The sequence below is a fragment of the Palaemon carinicauda genome, chromosome 16 (assembly GCF_036898095.1).
Source record: "Palaemon carinicauda isolate YSFRI2023 chromosome 16, ASM3689809v2, whole genome shotgun sequence".
Taxonomy (NCBI): domain Eukaryota; kingdom Metazoa; phylum Arthropoda; class Malacostraca; order Decapoda; family Palaemonidae; genus Palaemon; species Palaemon carinicauda.
Genome location: NC_090740.1, coordinates 25,320,463 through 25,340,604, shown reverse-complemented (window position 1 = coordinate 25,340,604; position 20,142 = coordinate 25,320,463). Strand labels below are relative to the sequence as shown.

General features: G+C 44.8%; 1 protein-coding gene across 1 annotated transcript in view; it reads right to left on the bottom strand.

Moving 5' to 3' along the window:
• LOC137655698 (uncharacterized) overlaps nucleotides 1-20,142 on the bottom strand; it is a 129,947-nt gene that overhangs the window by 37,126 nt on the left and 72,679 nt on the right. Inside the window, exon 3 of the mRNA XM_068389687.1 lies at nucleotides 2,703-3,000. Coding sequence (XP_068245788.1) covers nucleotides 2,703-3,000 — 298 coding nt within the window. The remainder of the gene's footprint in view (nucleotides 1-2,702; nucleotides 3,001-20,142) is intronic.

The following is a 20,142-nucleotide window of genomic DNA, read 5'->3' as shown; positions in this document are numbered from 1 at the left end:
AACACACTTGTACTCACAAATAATGGAAGCACAGGTACTCACAGTAATAATAGAAAAGACACAATGCACTAAGCACTTTAAGAGTATCGAGTGTAGATATAATGGTCATGATTGTAGAAGAGAGAAGGGGATGCCTCCTATTAGCATGACAATCAGATGGCAAGTGATGAAGCCATTCAGTGGGGTTACCTAGCATCCTATTATGATGCAATTGAACCCTCTCTCTTTTTTTATTGTCTGGTCATAAAAACCAGGTACATGAGGCAAAGAGGGCAGCTGACCTGAGGTGGGGTCAGGGATTGGGTCAGTCATATGAAGAGAATAAGAAGAAGTTTTGGAAAGAAGTGAAGAGAGTAAGGAAGGCTGGCGCAAGAATTGAAGAGACAGTGAAAGATGGAAATGGAAGGTTGTTAAAAAGAGAGGAGGCAAGGAAAAGGTGGGCGGAATATTTTGAAAGTTTGCTGAATGTTGAGGATAATAGGGAGGCAGATATAATTGCTGTTCCAGGTGTTGAGGTGCCAGTGATGGGAGATGAGAATGAGAGAGAGATTACAATAGAGGAAGTGAGGAGAGCACTAGATGAAACGAGAGTAGGAAAAGCATCTGGTATGGATGGTGTGAAAGCTGAGATGTTGAAGGAAAGGGGTGTGACTGTACTTGAATGGTTGGTGAGATTGTTTAATATGTGTTTTGTGTTGTCAATGGTACCAGTAGATTGGGTTTGTGCATGTATTGTACCACTATATAAGGGTAAGGGAGATGTGCATGAGTGTTGTAATTCAAGAGGTATTAGTTTGTTGAGTGTAGTTGGAAAAATGTATGGTAGAGTACTGATTAATAGGATTAAGGATAAAACAGAGAATGCAATCTTGGAAGTACAGGGTGGTTTTAGAAGAGGTAGGGGTTGTATGAATCAGATTTTTACAGTTAGGCAGATATGCGAGAAATATTTAGCAAAAGGTAAGGAGGTGTATATTGCGTTTATGGATCTGGAGAAAGCATATGATAGAGTTGATAGGGAAGCAATGTGGAATGTGATGAGGTTATATGGAGTTGTTGCAAGCAGTGAAAAGTTTCTACAAAGGTAGTAAAGCATGTGTTAGAATAGGAAATGAAGTGAGTGAGTGGTTTCCAGTGAGAGTGGGGCTGAGACGGGGATGTGTGATGTCGCCGTGGTTGTTTAACTTGTATGTTGATGGAGTGGTGAGAGAGGTGAATGCTCGAGTGCTTGGACGAGGATTAAAACTGGTAGGCGAGAATGACCATGAATGGGAGGTAAATCAGTTGTTGTTTGCGGATGATACTGTACTGGTAGAAGACACAGAAGAGAAGCTTGACCGACTAGTGACAGAATTTGGAAGGGTGTGTGAGAGAAGGAAGTTGAGAGTTAATTTGGTTAAGAGTAAGGTTATGAGATGTACGAGAAGGGAAGGTGGTGCAAGGTTTGAATGTCAGGTTGAAAGGAGAGTTACTTGAGGAGGTGGATCAGTTTAAGTACTTGGGGTCTGTTGTTGCAGCAAATGGTGGAGTGGAAGCAGATGTACGTCAGAGAGTGAATGAAGGTTGCAAAGTGTTGGGGGCAGTTAAGGGAGTAGTAAAAAATAGAGGGTTGGGCATGAATGTAAAGAGAGTTCTATATGAGAAAGTGATTGTACCAACTGTGATGTATGGATTGGAGTTGTGGGGAATGAAAGGGATGGAGAGACAGAAATTGAATGTGTTTGAGATGAAGTGTCTAAGGAGTATGGCTGGTGTATCTCGAGAAGATAGGGTTAGGAACAAAGTGGTGAGAGTGAGAACGGGTGTAAGAAATGAGTTAGCGGCTAGAGTGGATATGAATGTGTTGAGGTGGTTTGGCCATGTTGAGAGAATGGAAAATGGCTGTCTGCTAAAGAAGGTGATGAATGCAAGAGTTGATGGGAGAAGTACAAGAGGAAGGCCAAGGTTTGGGTGGATGGATGGTGTGAAGAAAGCTCTGGGTGATAAGAGGATAGATGTGAGAGAGGCAAGAGAGCGTTCTAGAAATAGGAATGAATGGCGAGCGATTGTGACGCAGTTCCGGTAGGCCCTGCTGCTTCCTCCGGTGCCTTAGATGACCGCGGAGGTAGCAGCAGTAGGGGATTCAGCATTATGAAGCTTCATCTGTGGTGGATAATGTGGGAGGTTGGGCTGTGGCACCCTAGCAGTACCAGCTGAACTCGGTTGAGTCTCTGGTTAGGCTGGAGGAACGTAGAGAGTAGAGGTCCCCTTTTTTTTGTTTTGCTTCATTTGTTGATGTCGGCTACCCCCAAAAATTGGGGGAAGTGCCTTTGGTATATGTATGTATGTATAAAAACCGAGATTAGGAGTAACCCATTTAAATGATTCAGAAGTTTGTATCTGCATAGGAATAACCTTATCACAAAATGGAATGGGATACATCTTCAACTTCCCGTTGCGATGAGATATCGGAAAAACATGGAACTGCTGGTGCTCCTTGTCATTACCTGTATATTGTTATATTACTTTACTAGAGACATGTATCTTTTAAAAGGAAAGGAAACGGGAAAACTTTTAATAAATTTTGGTGGTAAACACGGATAAGAACAAACTTCTGGAGAAGCAATATGAATGTTAGATGAGGTTCATAGAAATATAACTCATTGTTACAAAGCTAAAAAATTTTTTTTGAATTCTGTATTAAACAACTGTACTGTACTTACCAAATGCTGAGAGACAATTTCAGTCGATACCTTAAATTGACCTATTTTCCCTTTATATATAATAGTTTTCATTATACTTTTTTCTTTTTCTTTTTCTTTCTTATCTTTTTGAGAACGAGAACTCATAAGGGAAGTTATATCTTGAGTGTAATCTTGTTCTTGATAATCAACAACTTCTGCTTTGCCCTCAATATGTGTTATTTCCAATGCTGAACACTTCTTAAGGCAGTCAACCTGTTTTCGCAAAATGTCCGACTGGCCTTTGTGCAACATTAACTTTTGATTACTGATAACATAACTGAAAAAGAGTCAGTAAAAGAATTAGTAAAATGATATTTTCATAATAAAATAAATTTTTGAACATACTTACCCGGTAGTTATATATATAGCTTTAGTCCCTGACGTCCCGGCAGAAATTTCAAAACTCGCGGCAATCGCCGATTAGGTAGCCCTCTAGTAAGGTACCTGGAACCATTCCAGTGATTCCTCAGATCTTCCATGCCCATAGGTCTCTAGATGGGAGGAGGGGGGGAATTAAATTATATATAACTACCGGGTAAGTATGTTCAAAAATTTATTTTATTATGAAAATATCATTTTTAAACATCTGACTTACCCGGTAGTTATATATACAGTGAACCCTCGTTTATCGCGGTAGATAGGTTCCAGACGCGGCCGCGATAGGTGAAATTCCGCGAAGTAGTGACATCATATTTACCTATTTATTTAACATGAATATTCGGACTTTTAAAACCTTCCCTTGTACGTAGTACTGTTAACAAACCACCCTTTAATGTACAGAACACTTAATGCATGTACTACAGCACCCTAAACTAAAACAGGCACAAATATTAAAGGCGATTTTATATCACGCGTTTCCTAAACACCTAAAAAGCACGATAAAAAATGGCAACCAATGTTTTGTTTACGTTCATCTCTGATCATAATGAAGAAACAAACTCATTTAGTGTACACATATATGTATAGGTTAGTTTTTGCATCGATTATATTGATTATACAGTATGTTGATTTTTTTATTACCAATGTTTTAGTTTACGTATTTTTCTTAGGACTTCCAAATGAAATGTTTTTCTTTATGACGCCGCCTGAAACGACGGCGTCATAAAGTACTGTACGCTCAGAACAAACAAGGCATTTAACGCGCATGATGATAGTGATAAATAATGATACAGTACAGTATTTACAGTAAAAGCATTTACAAAATATGTTACCTTACAAATATAATTTACCGTATCTATATAAAATCATACAGTACTGTACAGTACATACAGTATTGTACGTAGCAAAGCAGGAAAACAATTTACGAGAGAGAGAGAGAGAGAGAGAGAGAGAGAGAGAGAGAGAGAGAGAGAGAGAGAGAGAGAGAGAGAGAGAGAGATTGTTTTTTACGTACGTACAGTAAATGTAAATTTTAAACATAAAAAATCAATTTACGAGAGAGAGAGAGAGAGAGAGAGAGAGAGAGAGAGAGAGAGAGAGAGAGAGAGAGAGAGAGAGAGAGAGAGAGAGATTGTTTTTTACGTACGTACAGTAAATGTAAATTTTAAACATAAAAAATCAATTTACGAGAGAGAGAGAGAGAGAGAGAGAGAGAGAGAGAGAGAGAGAGAGAGAGAGAGAGAGAGAGAGAGAGAGATTTTTTTACGTACGTAAATGTAAATTTTAAACAAAAAAAATATGATAGGTTACAACATGTAGACTTTTAAAACCTTCCCTTTAACTTAATGCATACAGTACGTACAGTACTAAACTATAAAACAGGCACAAATACAGTTTTAGAATGTGAGAATATTAAAGTAAAAAATAAAGATTGTTACTGTACTCACCGCGAAAGAAGTTGAAGAAAAACTTGAATGATGATGGCGATGAATTTGCTGCACAGTAGAAATGATGATGATGAAGCTGATGATGTGTTCTACTGTGCAGCCAGGTAGTATTTTACGTCTCTTCAGACGGAGGTGTCTTTTCCTGGGACACCTCTTCAACTTCTTCCTGGGAAACTTCTTCAATTTCTTCCGAAGGCGTACTAGCAGGAGGAACTGGCTCTTTTTTGCGAGGCTGGAAGAACATTGTGATCGGAAGTTGTTGCCGCTGCTTCTTTTTTCGATCTAAGAGCATTTTGTAGGGAGTCATTATGTCACCAACCTTGTTGCAGAATTGCATCGAGCGAACCATATCCTCGTCCCACTCTTGCAACATTTCTTTCAACTCCTTCGCATGGTTGCAGGCCTTGGCAAGCCGTTCTAATGTTAAGCCCGTTTCTTCGACATTTTCTTGGGTCTCTTCCTGGATTTCACTCTCTTCTTCGCTTGCCGATTTCGTCAGGTCTTCGAGGTCTGCGTCAGTTAGGGGCTGGGAATGGCAGTCCAACAACTCGTCGACGTCTTCAGTCGTCATGTCGCCAAACCCGTCACCTCCAATTATGGCAGCCAACTGCACAGATTTGCGTACTGCAGAGTGTTGGATTTCAGCAGGTGTAAATCCCTCGTCGTCGTAAACAATCTGGGGCCACAACTTCTTCCAGCTCACATTCACAGTTGCAGGTTTCATCTCTTGAAGTGCCTTCTGAATATTCTGCAGGCACGTGGCTATGGTGTACTGGCGCCAGTACGCCTTCAAGTTAAAATCTTCATCCTCATCATCTTGGGCAGCATCCACACACGCAACGAGGTCCGCCAAGGTGTTCTTCGTGTAGAGGGCCTTGAACGCCCTGATAACCCCCTGGTCCATCGGTTGAATTAATAACGTGGTGTTGGGTGGCAGGAACTCAACCTGAATGCCCTCATGCGACAGGTCAGTTGCGTGTCCACCAGCGTTATCCATAAGGAGAAGGATCTTGAATGGCAAGCCCTTCTCTAAGAGATATTTGCTGACTTGCGGGATAAAACACTGATGGAACCAGTTGGAGGTCAGCATCTTCGTAATCCATGCTTTTTGATTATGCATCCAGTACACGGGAAGGAGATTCTTATTTTTATTTTTCAAAGCGCGAGGATTTTTCGACTTATAAATAAGCCCCGGCTTTAGCAAAAATCCAGCAGCATTGCCACACATCACGAGGGTAACGCAATCCTTGAATGCTTTAAAGCCAGAGGCTTTGGCTTCCTCTTTGAACAGGAAAGTTCGCGACGGCATTCTCTTCCAAAACAAGCCGGTCTCATCCATATTAAAGACTTGTTCCGGCTTGTATTCACCTTCGGCGATAATATTCTTGAACGTCTGGTTCACGTAAGTTTCAGCAGCGGCAGTGTCAGCCGAAGCAGCCTCCCCATGCAGGGAAACGCTTTTCAGGGCGAAGCGTTTCTGAAACTTCGCGAACCATCCTTTGCTGGCGGAAAAACGTTTCTGAGGCTGGGAATCAGTGGATGTCCCTGGTTGAGGATCATCTGAATCATCTTCTTCAGCATGGTTGCCGTCGTCGTCTTGAGGTTCCTTTGCAGCAAAATTCTGATACAAGCTCAAAGCCTTTGTTTGGATGGTGTTCGTATCCAAGGCTATGTTCTTCTTCCGGCAGTCGGCAATCCACACAGCTAAAGCACCTTCCATGCGTACGATCGTTTTATTACGCGTTGTAACGACTCGCTTCGCTGATCTGCTAAAGGTGATTGCAGCCGTCTTTCTAATGTTCGCCTCGTCCTTCTTGATATAGCGAACAGTAGATTCGTTGATCCCAAAATGGCGGGCTGCGGACGCGTAACTTCTACCATCTTTTAACATATCGAGAAGCGTAACCTTCTCAGCTATCGTCATCATCCTTCGGTGGCGTTTAGGCTCACTACCAGCCTTAGTAGAAGCAGAACGCTTGGGAGCCATTGTACAGTAGGATTTGACAAAAAGTTCAACTTAAAAAGGTCGCACACAGCACAGATTCACAAACTTAAGAACGTCTACTCAGCGATACGCGGGAACAGAGTGGACGACCCGGGCCCGCGAGAACCTAGATGCTGGAAGCTGGAGATGATGGCAAAACACCAATCACAGGCTAGATAACAAAACTTGAGTTCTGATTCGTCATCTATCAGCGCTTGAACCAATCACAACCCGTCTTACAGTATATGATGCGTAGGTTACCAACTCATACAAGATACCCCGCGCATACCGTACGTACGTATTAATAATAATAATAATAAATAATGATAATAATACAGTACAGTACTGTAATAATAATAATAATAATGATAATAATAACAATCATAATTTTATTAACAACAACAACAATAATAATAACAATATTTAATAGCTTTACGTATGCTACAGTATTTTATTCTTTTGTAGGATGTGTGTGTGTCTCTCTCTCTCTCTCTCTCTCTCTCTCTCTCTCTCTCTCTCTCTCTCTCTCTCTCTCTCTCTCTCTCTCTCTCTCGTACGCTTATTCGAAATGTGATTTTTGCAACAAAGAATATTATTGGATGCAGTACTGTACTACGTACGTATACATACAAAAGATTCATGGAAAAGAAGCACATCCATTACATTTGTAGTACTGTACGTACAGTAGTAGCCATCAGCAGCCTTACACCATTCTAATATTGTATGACTGCATCTGATTTGCGTTTCATGTTCGATTTAATTTTACTACGTACTGTATACAGTACTGAATTATCGTATGATAATACAGTAATAATAATAATAATAATGATAATAATAATAACAATAATAATTTCATTAACAACAACAACAATAATAATAATACTGTAATAACAATAATAATAATACAGCTTTACGTACGCTATTTTACGCTTTTGTTGTAGGATGTGTCTCTCTCTCTCTCTCTCTCTCTCGTACGCTTATTCGAAATGTGATTTTTGCAACAAAGAATATTATTGGATGCAGTACTACGTACGTAAACATACAAAAGATTCATGGAAAAGAAGCACATCCATTACATTTGTAGTACAGTAGTAGCCATCAGCAGCCTTACACCATTCTAATATGGTATGACTGCATCTGATTTGCGTTTCATGTTCGATTTAATTTTACTACGTGCTGTATACAGTACTGTATTATCGTATGATCACATTCTCTTTTCGTGTTTTATTTCTTTCTGTGCTGAATTATATATCATATGTAATGCAATGAACAATCAGTAAGAGAAGATATTACTAATTACAGTATTAATGGAATTACAGGTAACAAAATATCGTATTTGGTTGTCTTCAGATTTCGCGGTATTTTCGAATTTTCCGGAAAATCCGCGATATGTATATATATATGGGTTATGGAAAAAACCCGCGAAGTGGTGAATCCGCGATGGTCGAACCGCGAAGTAGCGAGGGTTCACTGTACTGTATAGCTGATTGACACCCTTGGTGGAGGGTCGGAGACAGCCAACATTGTTGGAATTTTACTTAAGAGTTAATAAACAAGCTCAAGGGTTCGTACCTGATAAGGAAGCTGACTTCAATGAATTCTTTCATTATGTCCGCTTTCCTTATGAGATCCAGCGATCCCCCCAGGGGACTGAAGACCTCTAAGAGCTGTCAAATCGATATAAAAACCTCTATGTGACAGGACCTCCTCCAATACCATTGTTCCGGGCACTCCCAAGGAACAAAATGACCACCTGACTAAAATCAATGATTGTAGAAGATTGTCGTCCAATCTCCACGAACAACCATAAAATACAGTACAAGCATTCCAAGAGAAGAAAAGGGTACAGTATTAGATTATAAGAATATAGTGGGAGAACCTTCTCCAACTACTGCGCTCGTTGCTACGAATGGTCCCAGAGTGTAGCAGTCCTCATAAAGAGTCTGGACACGTTTCAAATTGTGTGAGGTGAACACAGATTTACTCCTCCAGAAGGTTGTGTTCATAATGCTTTGAAAAAACCTATTCTGCTTGAAGGCTACGGAAGTTGCCACAGCTCTAACTTCATGTGTCTAGACCTTCAAAAGCTTGAGGTCTGCCTCACTACAATGTGAATGAGCCTCTCTTATTAAGAGCCTGATGAAGAAGGAAAGTTCATTCTTTGACATGTAACGAAGGCTTTTAGAACCGAGCACCAAAGAGCTTCTGACTTGCCTCGTAACTCTTTCATTCTTTCCCGGTAGAACTTCAGGGCTCTTCCTGGTAACAGGACCTTCTCCAATTTCTCACGAACCACATCCGAAAGATTTGGAATCTCAAAAAAGGCCATGAGCCAGGGTTGAGAAGGGCGTTCGTTCTAGCAAGAAAAACTAGCTGCAAAGAGCAGAAAGCTTTGTTATCTCTAAAGCCTATGTTCTCGTTGAAGGCATGAATCTCACTGACCCCTTTAGCTGTCGCCATACTGACCAAAAGGAAAGTCTTCATAGTGAGGTCCTTAAACGAGGCTCAGTGCAAAGGCTCCAACCTGTCACTCATTAGGTACTTCAGGACTATATCCAGATTCTAAGCTGGTGATTTCTGGTGCCGTTCCTTAGATGTCTCAAGAAATTGAGAAGATCCTGTAAGCCTTTATAATTAGAAAAGACCAACTTCCTATGCCTGAAGAAGGCCGCTAGCATGCTCCTGTATCCCTTGACGGAAAACCTACGTTTCCTTCTAAGGTATAACAAGAAATCAGCAATCTGAGTCACAGAGGTACTGGGAGAGAAAAACAGAGATGACTGAACCATTCTCTAAAAACCTTGATGGTAGAAGACCTCCTTGCCTTGCAATCGCTCCAGCTGCCTCCTTCGAAAAACCTCTAGCTCTTGAGAGTTTTCCAATAGTCTGAAGGCAGTTAGCAGAAGAGCTTGGAGTTTTTGATGGTATCTTCCAAGTGGGGTTGTTTGAGTAAATCTACTCTTAATGGAAGGCTTCTCGGGGAGTCCACCATCCATTCTAGTACCTCTGTGAACCACTCTCTTGAGGGCTAAAAGGGGGGCCACTAGAGTCACGCTGGTTCCCTCGTGACACAAATTTTTTGCGACACTTCGTGGACAATCTTGAACGGAAGGAATGCATACACATCCAGATGAGACCAATCTAAAAAGAAAAACGTCTACGTGGACTGCTTTGAGATCTGGCACTGGGGAGCAGTATGTCTCCAACCTGTTCGTTTTCGAGGTTGCGAACGGGTCTACACAAGGACGACCCCAAATCCGCTACAGGTTTTAGCCGACCTCTTGATGAAGCGTCCATTCTGTGGACAGAACTTAACCTCTCGTGCTGACTCTGTTATAAAACCTTTTTACAAGGGTTACATTCTTCTCTTTTGTCCAGTAAAGAAGAACTCTCGCAGTCTCGTAAAAAGACCTTGAGTGGGTTCCGCCTTGTTTGGCTATGTAGGCCAACGCTGTAGTGTTGTAGGCGTTGACCTGCACCACTCTGTTCAGTACTGACCTTTCAAAGCTTTTGAGAGCCAACAGGACTGCCAATAGCTTCTTCTGGTTTATGCCTCTGTTCCAAGGAAAGACCTTCTAGAAGTTTGAACGGATAGATCCACCACTGAAGGCAACCTCTACGGATTCCGTAATGGGGATGCATTTTGTCTCTATTTCCTTTCCCTTGTTCCAATGGTCGTTTGAGGTGGAACTGAAGAGGGCGAAGATTCAGTCTTCTCAGGGAGACAAACTGCTCCAACGAAGAGAGGGTTCCAGCAGACTCATCCACTCTCTCACAGAACACTTCCGTTTCTCTAGAAAACAAAGAAGCTGTAACAGGGCTTGCTCCATCCTGAGGCAGACGGAAAAGCACGAAAAAACTTGACTGAATCTCCATCCCTAAATAAATGATCTCTTGGGATGGTGTCAGTTGAGACTTGTCTCTGTTTCTCAGAAGACCCAGTTCTTCTGATAAGCACAACGCCATCTGCAGACCCTCCAGGCAGCGATTGTAGGAATGAGCTCCGAGTAGGACACGCTCCGGACTGCGCCAATGGCTGCAACCTGGAGATTGAGGCGTCATGACACGACGCCGTTTGACAGAGGCAATCTTCCTCTTCAAAGGTCAGGATGCAAGACACCAGCCCCGTCTGGGTGCTGCGTCATCCGAGGAGGACGAAAACACTTTCACCTCGCCTTTCACATGGTGAGGGCGAGCGTCCTGTGACATGTCAACAGGTACGCTCGAGGGGACGAGTGCTCGGGCGCTAACACCTCGTTTCCTTTCGTCGTTTGACATTCCTTCTCCCAGGGGTTGGGGAGCTTGGAAGAGGTCTATGGCTGGAAGAACGACAGGTCCTAGTGGACGCACCCTCTATTTGAGGGGCGATGCTTAGGCCAAAACAAAGAGCTCAAAACTGGAAAACTTCCTCCTTATACACGAACCTCAGGTATTGCTTGAAGTTCAGAAGGAAGGGGATGTGGAAGTAAGCATCCTGGAGGTCTAAAGAGACCATCCAGTCGTCCTTTCTCACTGTTGCTAGGACTGATTCAATGTCTCCATGGAGAACTTTGTCCTCTGAACGAAGGCGTTAAGAGCACTTACATCCAGGACTGGTTTCTATTGCCTCCTTCTCCAATAAGAAAGACATTTGATGTTGCATAGCCTGTCTCTTTGACTACTCTCTGAATCTGGCAGAGAGATCTATTGTAGTTACTATTAAAGGAGGTTTCCCTATGAAAAAGATTTCGAATCCCTCCTTTAGTAACTGTACAGACCAAAGGTCTGCTCCTCTACTCTCCCAAGTTGCCTGAAGTTGTTTAGTCTGGCTCCTAGAGTTGTTTGTGCAGCTTGAGAAAGAAGTAGGCAGAACCTTCCTTTCTGTTTTAGACACCAAATCCTGTGTGGCCTTTTGGGCTAATGGGGGAAAAAAACTCTTTGACCAATTCTTGAGGAAAAAGAGAGGAAGAAAAAAGGGTGCGTACCTCAATTCTGACTTCTGAATGGGTGTAACTCCAATGGACATATTGCTGGACGCTTGACGTCGCGCCCTGCTTGACGCTTGATGTCGCGTCCTGCTTGACGCTCGACGTCGTGTTCTGTTTGACGGTCGACGTTGCGTCCTGTTTGACGATCTTCGTCAAGTTCTACTCGACGCTTGACGTTGCGTCCTGCATGACGCTCGACGTTGCGTCTTGCTTGACACTCGTTGTCATGCTGGACGCTCGGCTCCACTTCCTGCTGAACGCTCGGCGCCACGTCTAGCTGCTCGACGCTCAGCGTGCGGATCAGTCTTACAATGTTTAACAGCCCACTGAGAAAAGGGCTGACAACTCATTGGAATCGCCCCTAAGAATTTATCCATGCCTGACATAAAGAGGATGAGACTATCAGTGTCCACATACTTCAAGACAGAAAACCTTTATCCTCAAGGTTCCCAGAGTACAGTCAAGGAAATAGAATACTTTGAAAGCTCTAAAGACGCCTTTGAGAAGATGATCAAGCTCTGACGTTGACCAGAGAACTTGGTACTTTTCCTGGTCATCCGACGAGGAACGTCTATTAGACACGAAAAGTCTCCTTGGGAAGAGGTACGAACTCCCAAGCTAAGAACTTCTCCCGTTTCGTACCAAACACTAGATATGGAGGCCAATCTAGCCTAGGGAAAAGAGAAAACAGTCTTTCCCTGGTCTCTTCTTGGATTGCATCCAGTCTCCCATCATCCTCAAAGCCCTTTTAGATGAACGAAACAGCACCATCTTTGTAAACAGAGACTCCTTTGACGCCTTCCCTAGCGTAAACTCTGAAGGTGGGGAAGGAGGAGCAGCAGGCACAAAATAATTCGAAAATCTTTCAGAAAAAACTCTCATGAGTTTCTTTAAGTTAACCGAAGGATGAAGGGTCTTAGGATCTTTTCCTTCCGATAATTCCTTTAACAGTTCAGTAAGGGGAAGGAGATCGTCGATCTCTTCCTCTGACAATGCTCTAACTGAAGTAGAGAAGTCTTTTTATCATAAGTCAACTCCTTAAGGTCCTGACTTCTGAAGTCAAGAGACCCAAGATCATACCGTCTGGCGTCACGTTGTCCCAACGCTTGACGCTCGAAACTAAGATGCTTGCGATCAATGCAATCGGAACTAAGACGCTTGCGATCCTGATGCTCAGTTCGCCTGGCGTCATAACGACGTCCGAGGCTCTCAGGCTCGGCATTATCTCACTACTTGATGTTCGCGTTCAGTCGCTTGACACTCGGCGTCGTGCTTGACGCTTGACGTCGCGTCCTTCTTGACGCTCGACTGCTTGACACTCGGTGTCATGCTGGACGTTCGGCGCCACGTATTATGTCGTTCGGCGTCGTGTTTGACTGTTTGACTCTCAGCGTTTATCAAGAGGATCGTCATTATGCCACTCGGCATCACGTCTAACTGCGGAACTACGGCGTTCACGATCACAATGCTCGGTTTTATGACTTCCGAGGCTCTTACGCTCGGCGATATTATGACATCTGGCGTCACGTTGTTCCAACGCTTGACGCTCAGAACTATGACGTTCGTGATCTAGACGCTCGGAACTATGACGTTCGTGATCTAGACGCTCGGAAGTATAACGTTCGCGATCTCGACGCTCAGTTTTATGACTTCTCATTCAGTGTCAAAAAACGTGTCTAACTCTTACAGCAACGTAAGTAGCTTGACGTCCAAAGCTCTGGACGTCTGTGAGCTGCGTCATCCGATGGCGAAGTAACACTTTTACCTTGCCTTTCCCATGGTAAAGACAAGCAAACTGGGAAGTGTCAATAGGAACGCTCGAGGGGACGTCTGCTCAGGCGGTAACGCCTCTCGTTTCCTTTTGCCGATCGACATTCCTTCTCCCAGGGGTTGGGGAGCTTGGAAGAGGTCTAAGGCTAGGATAACGACAGGGTCGAGCAGACGCACCCTCCACTGACTGATAAAATTCACTGCACTAATTTAGCACTGAAAATTGCACTTTTTATACTCTTTCACATAGACCATAATTAGACCTGCCCGCTGCGAGAGATATTACTCTTCCACCAAGGGCTTGAATGAGAATGCGATAAGTTATCTGATTAATATTAGAATTCCCAATATCGAAAAAATAAATAACGATACAAAGTAATTTGTTAGACTGTATCGATTGTCATGAGAACTACGTAGCGTAAATTTAACTGTAAGCTAGTTTTATTTAATCTCTGAAAATAGATCGATGATTATCTAAAAAAAGTATATTAATAGGACAAATATTTTCTTAAAAATAATTTATTCCAAACCTTTTCTTTACGGCAAGGGAGAGAAAATCATGTGATGAAGGGCTCTGGTTTTCTGTGATGAAGCAAAGACAGTCGACTTCTGAACTTGTTGAGACAGAATTGGGTCCGGCAGTGGAATCAGCTTCGGTTGTAATTCCAGAATCAGGGGGAACCAGTTGCTCCGGGGCCACTAGGGCTGCCGTTCCTTGAAAGGATCTCATCGTGGTGAGGACCTTGAGTAGAAGGTTGGGTGGAGGGAACAGGTAAATCTTGGTCCATCTGTTCCAGTCCAGGGACATAGCGCCCACTGCTTCCGCACGAGGGTCCTTGTATGGGGCCACGTATTGAGGAAGTTTCTTGTTGTCGCTCGTTGCGAAGAGGTCGATCTGCAGTTCCGGGACTTGACGTAAGATGAAGGAGAATGATTCTACGTCTAGGGACCATTCCGACTCTATCGGGGCTATCCTGGATAGAGCGTCTGCCGTCTCATTGCGGAACCCTTGGAGGTGAACTGCTGATAAGTGCCATCTCTTTTTCTCCGCTAAGCGGAGGATGGCTAATATCACATTGTTGAGTTGAGGCGATCATGAGCCTTGACGATTTAGACATCTGACCACCACATCGCTGTCCAAAGTCAGTCGCACGTGGATTGAGGGGTGAGGAGATAATCTCTTCAGTGTGATGAAGACTGCCATGCCCTCCAAGATGTTGATGTGAAACGTCTTGAACAGGGAGGACCAAGTTCCTTGAGTCTTGCGTTGATGGGAGTGACCCCCCCATCCTTCCAGCGATGCGTCCGTGTGGATGGTAACTGAGGGTGGAGGCAGTTGTAGAGGCATTGACCTCTTGAACTTGCTGGCCTCCGACCATGGCTTGAGGAGTGATCGAAGCCGAGACTGGAGTGGTCTCTTGAGATCTCTTTGAGCGTTTGATGCGTATCTTCTCCAGACTCCTGATGTATCTTTTAGTTGCGCTTTCAGCACTGGGTCTGTCACCAAAGCGAACTGGAGGGAGCCGAGCACACATTCCTGTTGACGTCTTGAAATCCTGTCGGATTTGAGGAGTCTCTTGACAGACCTCGCTATTTCTCTCCTCTTCTTTAATGGAATGGAGAGACGGTGTGACCGTAGGTCCCAATGTATACCTAGCCATTGGAACTTTTGAGCTGGAGATAGTCGAGACTTTTTGGCGTTGATCTTGAATCCTAGATGTTCCGGGAATTGGATCACTTTCTTGGATGCTTGCAGGCATTCCATTTCCGATGCTGCACACACCAGCCAATCGTCCAGGTAGGCCATTACCTGAACGCCCTGTAGGCGTAGTTATTGAACGATAGTCTCTGCAAGATTCGTGAAGACTCTTGGGGCTATGTTGAGCCCGAAGGGCATGGCTCTGAAAGTGTACTTTCTTTTCTGAAGCCTGAATCCTAGGTAGGAGATCTGGCGATTCATCGGAATGTGCCAGTAGGCATCTGCCATGTCTATTGAGACTGTGTATGCCTTTCTGGGCAATAGGGCCCTTATATGCTGAAGGGTTAGCATCTTGAACTTGTTGTTCACGATGAACTTGTTGAGAGGAGACAAGTCCAGAGTGACTCTGAGTTTGTCTGAGTCTTTCTTGGGAACATAGAAGTCTTCCATGAAACTTGACGGACTTTGCTCTCTTGATCACCTTTTTGTTCAAGAGTTCTCAGACATATTCTTCCAGAACGGAGGTGGAGTGCTGAAAGAATTGTGGAAAAGCTAGAGGTGATTTCTTCCAGCTCCAGCCTAGTCCATTCTTGACGATGCTGTGGGCCCAGGGATCGAAGGTCTGACGATCCTGGAAGAGACGGAGTCTTCCTCCTACCGGAAGCAACTCATTGCTTCTTGTTTCCGGAGGGCTTGCCTCCTCGACCGCTTGGCCCACCTTCCTCCTCTCCCTCTGGAGGGACGTCTAGAGGAGTCTCTTCCTGAGCCTCTGCCCCTGGCACGAAAGGTAGTAGACTACCTCTCGTAAGCCGGGGTGAAGGCTGGTGACTGAGTCACCACTTGCTGGGGCACCAGCTGGAAGGCGGGTTGGGTCTGTGCCACTAGCTGTGACGTTGCGGTCACGGGAAGTTGTCGTTTTGGTGGGCGAGGTGGTAGCCTTGGTCTCTTGGATGTCTTCTTAGGCTGGGGACCCTCATCCGGAGAAGACTTCCTCTTTGCCGACATGCCCCACTTCTGGAGAAGGTTCCTATTCTCCGTGGCGGCCTTGTCAATGATCTCCTTGACCAAATCAGAGGGGAAGAGATCTTTTCCCCATACGTTGGAAGAAATAAACTTCCGAGGTTCGTGTTTGACGGTTGCAGATGCGAACACGAACTCCCTGCACGCCCGTCGTGCTCTGACGAAGCTATAGAAGTCCTTTGTCAGAGTTGCCAAGTGAGTCTTGGCTAGGACCATGAACATGTCCGGGGTCCTCTGTTCCCTGGCCATTGTCTCCATGGACACCTGGAGCGAGAGAGAAGCAGCCAGTCTCTCCTTCGTATCCTGTTCCCTACGAAGTAGGAAATCGGATAGCTAGGGGAGGTTTTCGTTGAACAACGATGTCGGCCTCCAACTTCCCAACCGAGAAAGTCAACTGGATGTCCTTCCAGTCTTTGTCATCAGGTGGCAGAGCTAAGGAGAGGGGCCTACACTCTTCGAGGGTAGGGCAACGTTTCCCCGCTTTCACTGCCTTGAAGGATTTTTCCGCGAAGGGAAAAACCATGGTGTTGGGAGCAAGAAAGGATGGGTGCTTCTTGCTTAGGGCTGGCACCTTGGAATTGGTGTAGCCCCTTTCCTTCAGGCAGCCGGCGAACAGCGCCTGAGCCTTGGAGTGGTCGAAGATGATGACCTCCTTAGGCTCCGTTTCTTCCTTGGAAGCAGGTTCTGTCTTGAGACGAACGAAGCAATCAGGGTACGAATCGAAGTTCGCCAAAATTCCACATCTTCAATGGGGATGGCGTCTAGCTTGTCCGAGATAACTATCTTCCCATTGGTGATAGGCATGTACTCGGCATGCTTCCAAGGGTTGACCTCTGAGCAGGAGGGAAGATCCTTGACGTTGTTCCTTCCGAGACCCTCGTTGAAGCGACAGGCGGAGAATCTCCTTCTTAAACTCAGCGTCCCTCTGCTGGATCTTCTCGTCGAAGATCGCCATCATGGTCTGAATCGCAGCCATGGTCTCCTCCGACTTCGTAGGCAAGGGAGTGGACGAGGTAGAAGGTACCGGTTCCGGGGCGGGAGTCGACGTCACAGAACGGGATGGCACATCCTCTTCTTCCTTCTTTGGAGCCACAGTAGACTCCTCTTCTTGGCCATCAGCCAAAAGGTCCTTCTCGGTGCCTTCCGACACCTCCGACATCCTATCATCTTCAATGTGGATGTCTTTCATTGCATCCGAGACATCCGAGTCGATCGTCAGCTGGATGCATGGGATCTCAGGGTGAGGTTGAGGGATTACGACATCCCCGATGCCCTAGGGAACAGCATGGCCCTCATGCGCTCGCTGGGAAGATAAGGCCCCGTGGCGTTCTTCTGGAAACCACGCACCCACTTGCGTAGTTTCTCCCAAGCGTTATCTCTTGACTCCGTGGACTGGGGAGTCTCAAATCCCTCACGTAACAGGTCCTTGCACGTGGTGCACGCCTGTGGGTCCTAATACTTAAAAGACCCCTTCGTAACGGAGCAGCGGGACTGCGTACGGCACCCCAGATGACCGTAGAAGTCCCTGCGACGCACACTGCAAAAGGCGCTCTCACACTGGACGTACGCCTCCTGTAAAGAAAAGAGAAGAATATGAGTACGATGAAGTCTATCACAGTAGACTTAAAATCATATTAATTATAGTATTGAATCCTTTCTTATGGTGTAAGCTTAGGATAGGTAAGCTGGAAAAGAATTAGGAAAGACACATACTTGTGAATCCCGCCCAGCCAATTGCGAAGACCCTTCTCACTATTAATCCTAGGACGTCATTGTAGGAGGTCCGATGGAAGATATTGATCCAAGAGAGAGGATAGTGTAAGCAACACATACTTCCAGGAAATTAATAGTGAGAATTGGAGAGGCTGATAAACAATCAGCGTAGTGAAAAGGGGGAGGTCAGTCCCCCAATCCAGGTAGGGCTCAACAAGGGACTGCGCTTGGACGCACATAGTACTGTATGTTGGAAAGATATCTATTGTATAAGTGTATACTATAGTTTTCTGTCTGAAGTATATCTTAATACTACAGATGTACTGGCTATTGTATATTCTCATACAATAGACATTTCCGGCATGTTGCCGGAAAGGCTAGTACTTAGGATAGCTCAGCTGGCACAGTCATCAGTATAGCTAGGCTAGCAGCTCGCCGGCATGTCGCCGGCAGAAGGCATGCCGCCCCAGTCATCATTCAATGTGGCTGGTTAGTGGAGAAGCCTTCTGAAATGTCAGCGGTCTGCCGAATTGCCGGCGACCCTTGAACTGTCGGCGGGCCACCGGCTGAAGGCACACCAGCTCAGTCATCATACAATGTGACTGAGTAGTGGCCTATGCATACACTGCCGGCTGTCGCCGGCAGAGTGAGCTATGACAGTGAGCTAATGGCTGGCAGACCACCAACCTTACCTGTCTTCTGCCGGCAAGGTTGGCAGCCAGCAGTCAACGAAGTGATAGTACCAGCCCATAGAGAGAGAGAAAGCAATGAGTGAAGAAGATGAAGGGGTTGCGGCAGGTCACCCCAACTCTGCCTTCCTCTAGAAGGAGGGTTCAAATGGAAAGGGAGAGCACAGTAGTGATCAAGCTTCCATCCATTCGCAGCCATGCCAGTAACAGTCTGACGGGGGCAGCGGATGGCGGTCCAAGGGAGGACCGAAGAATACTCTAAGGTACTAGAAGGCCTCTGCCGGCAGTTAGGCTAGCCGAAACAGCAATCCCATAGCAACATATGCTAGAGGGAAACTGAAAGATTAGACCAAACAGGCAAAAGACCTAGCTAGTCCTACGACCCGCCGGCACACGGTGGGACTGTAGGACAGCGGACAGGGGTGTGATGCCTAGGCCTTCACCAAAGGACAGATAGGGGTAGGGGCAAGGGTCCTGTGAGGGGAGGGAGAGGAGCTGGTGTGAGCCGGTCCCCATTAGGCAACAAGGGAAGTCTGTTTCGGTACCAACGTTATCCCACGTGTAGGAAGAGTAAATTCTCCAACCTAGGATACGTTAGTGTAGTGAAGGGATGGTATCGACAAACCGTCCCAAACTATAAAGAAACAGAATACCCATGATGTCTAAGCTAGGCCAAAGGATGCTCATATCCTTCAGTCCCAAAACTCCGAACACAGGACTAGTCGCTAGACTACAGGGCGAATGGGGTCTTAGACCCCTTCAAGTACAGTCTAGGGGGGCAAGGCCCCCTATGCCTACCAGCCAGGTCCAGTAGGAGAATACATTCATCCTAAGGGGGGAAGCTGGAGGCACACGACAGGTACTCTGAGGTTCTGACCCAAACTCAAACTCATCAGCTATGGTTTAGAAGGGGGACAGAAAACCCTAGCCTAACCCTAATAGAATGACAATTCGTGGCAGGGATGGCTAGGATTGTAACCTTGGGTTACCCGCAGAGGGAGGAAGAGATTACCTTATTGTAAAGTACCGGCTTTCTTCATTAATTAAACGGATCCGTGTACATATTGTATATACCTAAATAAATAACTAATGGTAACCTTCTTTCGTAAAGTACGAAATTCTGAAATTAAGTTAAAATGTAGCTCCCCAGTATCCTTGTGAAACCTACCTTCTGAGTCCCCCTCCTGTCTCTTTCTCTTTACTCCCCCTCTCTCCCCATCCCCACCTAACGTTTACCTTTGCTCTGGTTTATTTGCCACCTGTGTGTCTCAACCCGGCTCCTGCCTCGTAAACACTTGTAAAGAACTTCTCTGTATATTGTGAGTACGGTTATTATACCATATGATATTTTGGATTTGGTATTGGGCAGAATATTTAGTTTTTTTGTTATGTTGGTTATGTTAATTAATTGGTAATACTTTGATATGTGAAGTTTTGTTAATTAAATGTAATTGTTTTATTGTTTTTTCCATATAACCTATTGTTAATTTTGTGGATTTAACTTGAACCTTGAGAATTGGGGGCCTGTGTCCGGGATCTACTTAATTTAAAATTAAATTCTGCCCAAATCCATTTCAACGTAACATTTTGTATTCTGATCGTGGGATATGATTATCATGTGTTGAGTATTAATGTTACAGTGCGCAAGTAATTCAGTGATGTTTCAACAGTGATACCGTAATCCTTTTAGAGTAAGATTTATTATTAGTGCTAAAGAGGTATCTCTATTGTTCTGTCCGCGAGCCACCATC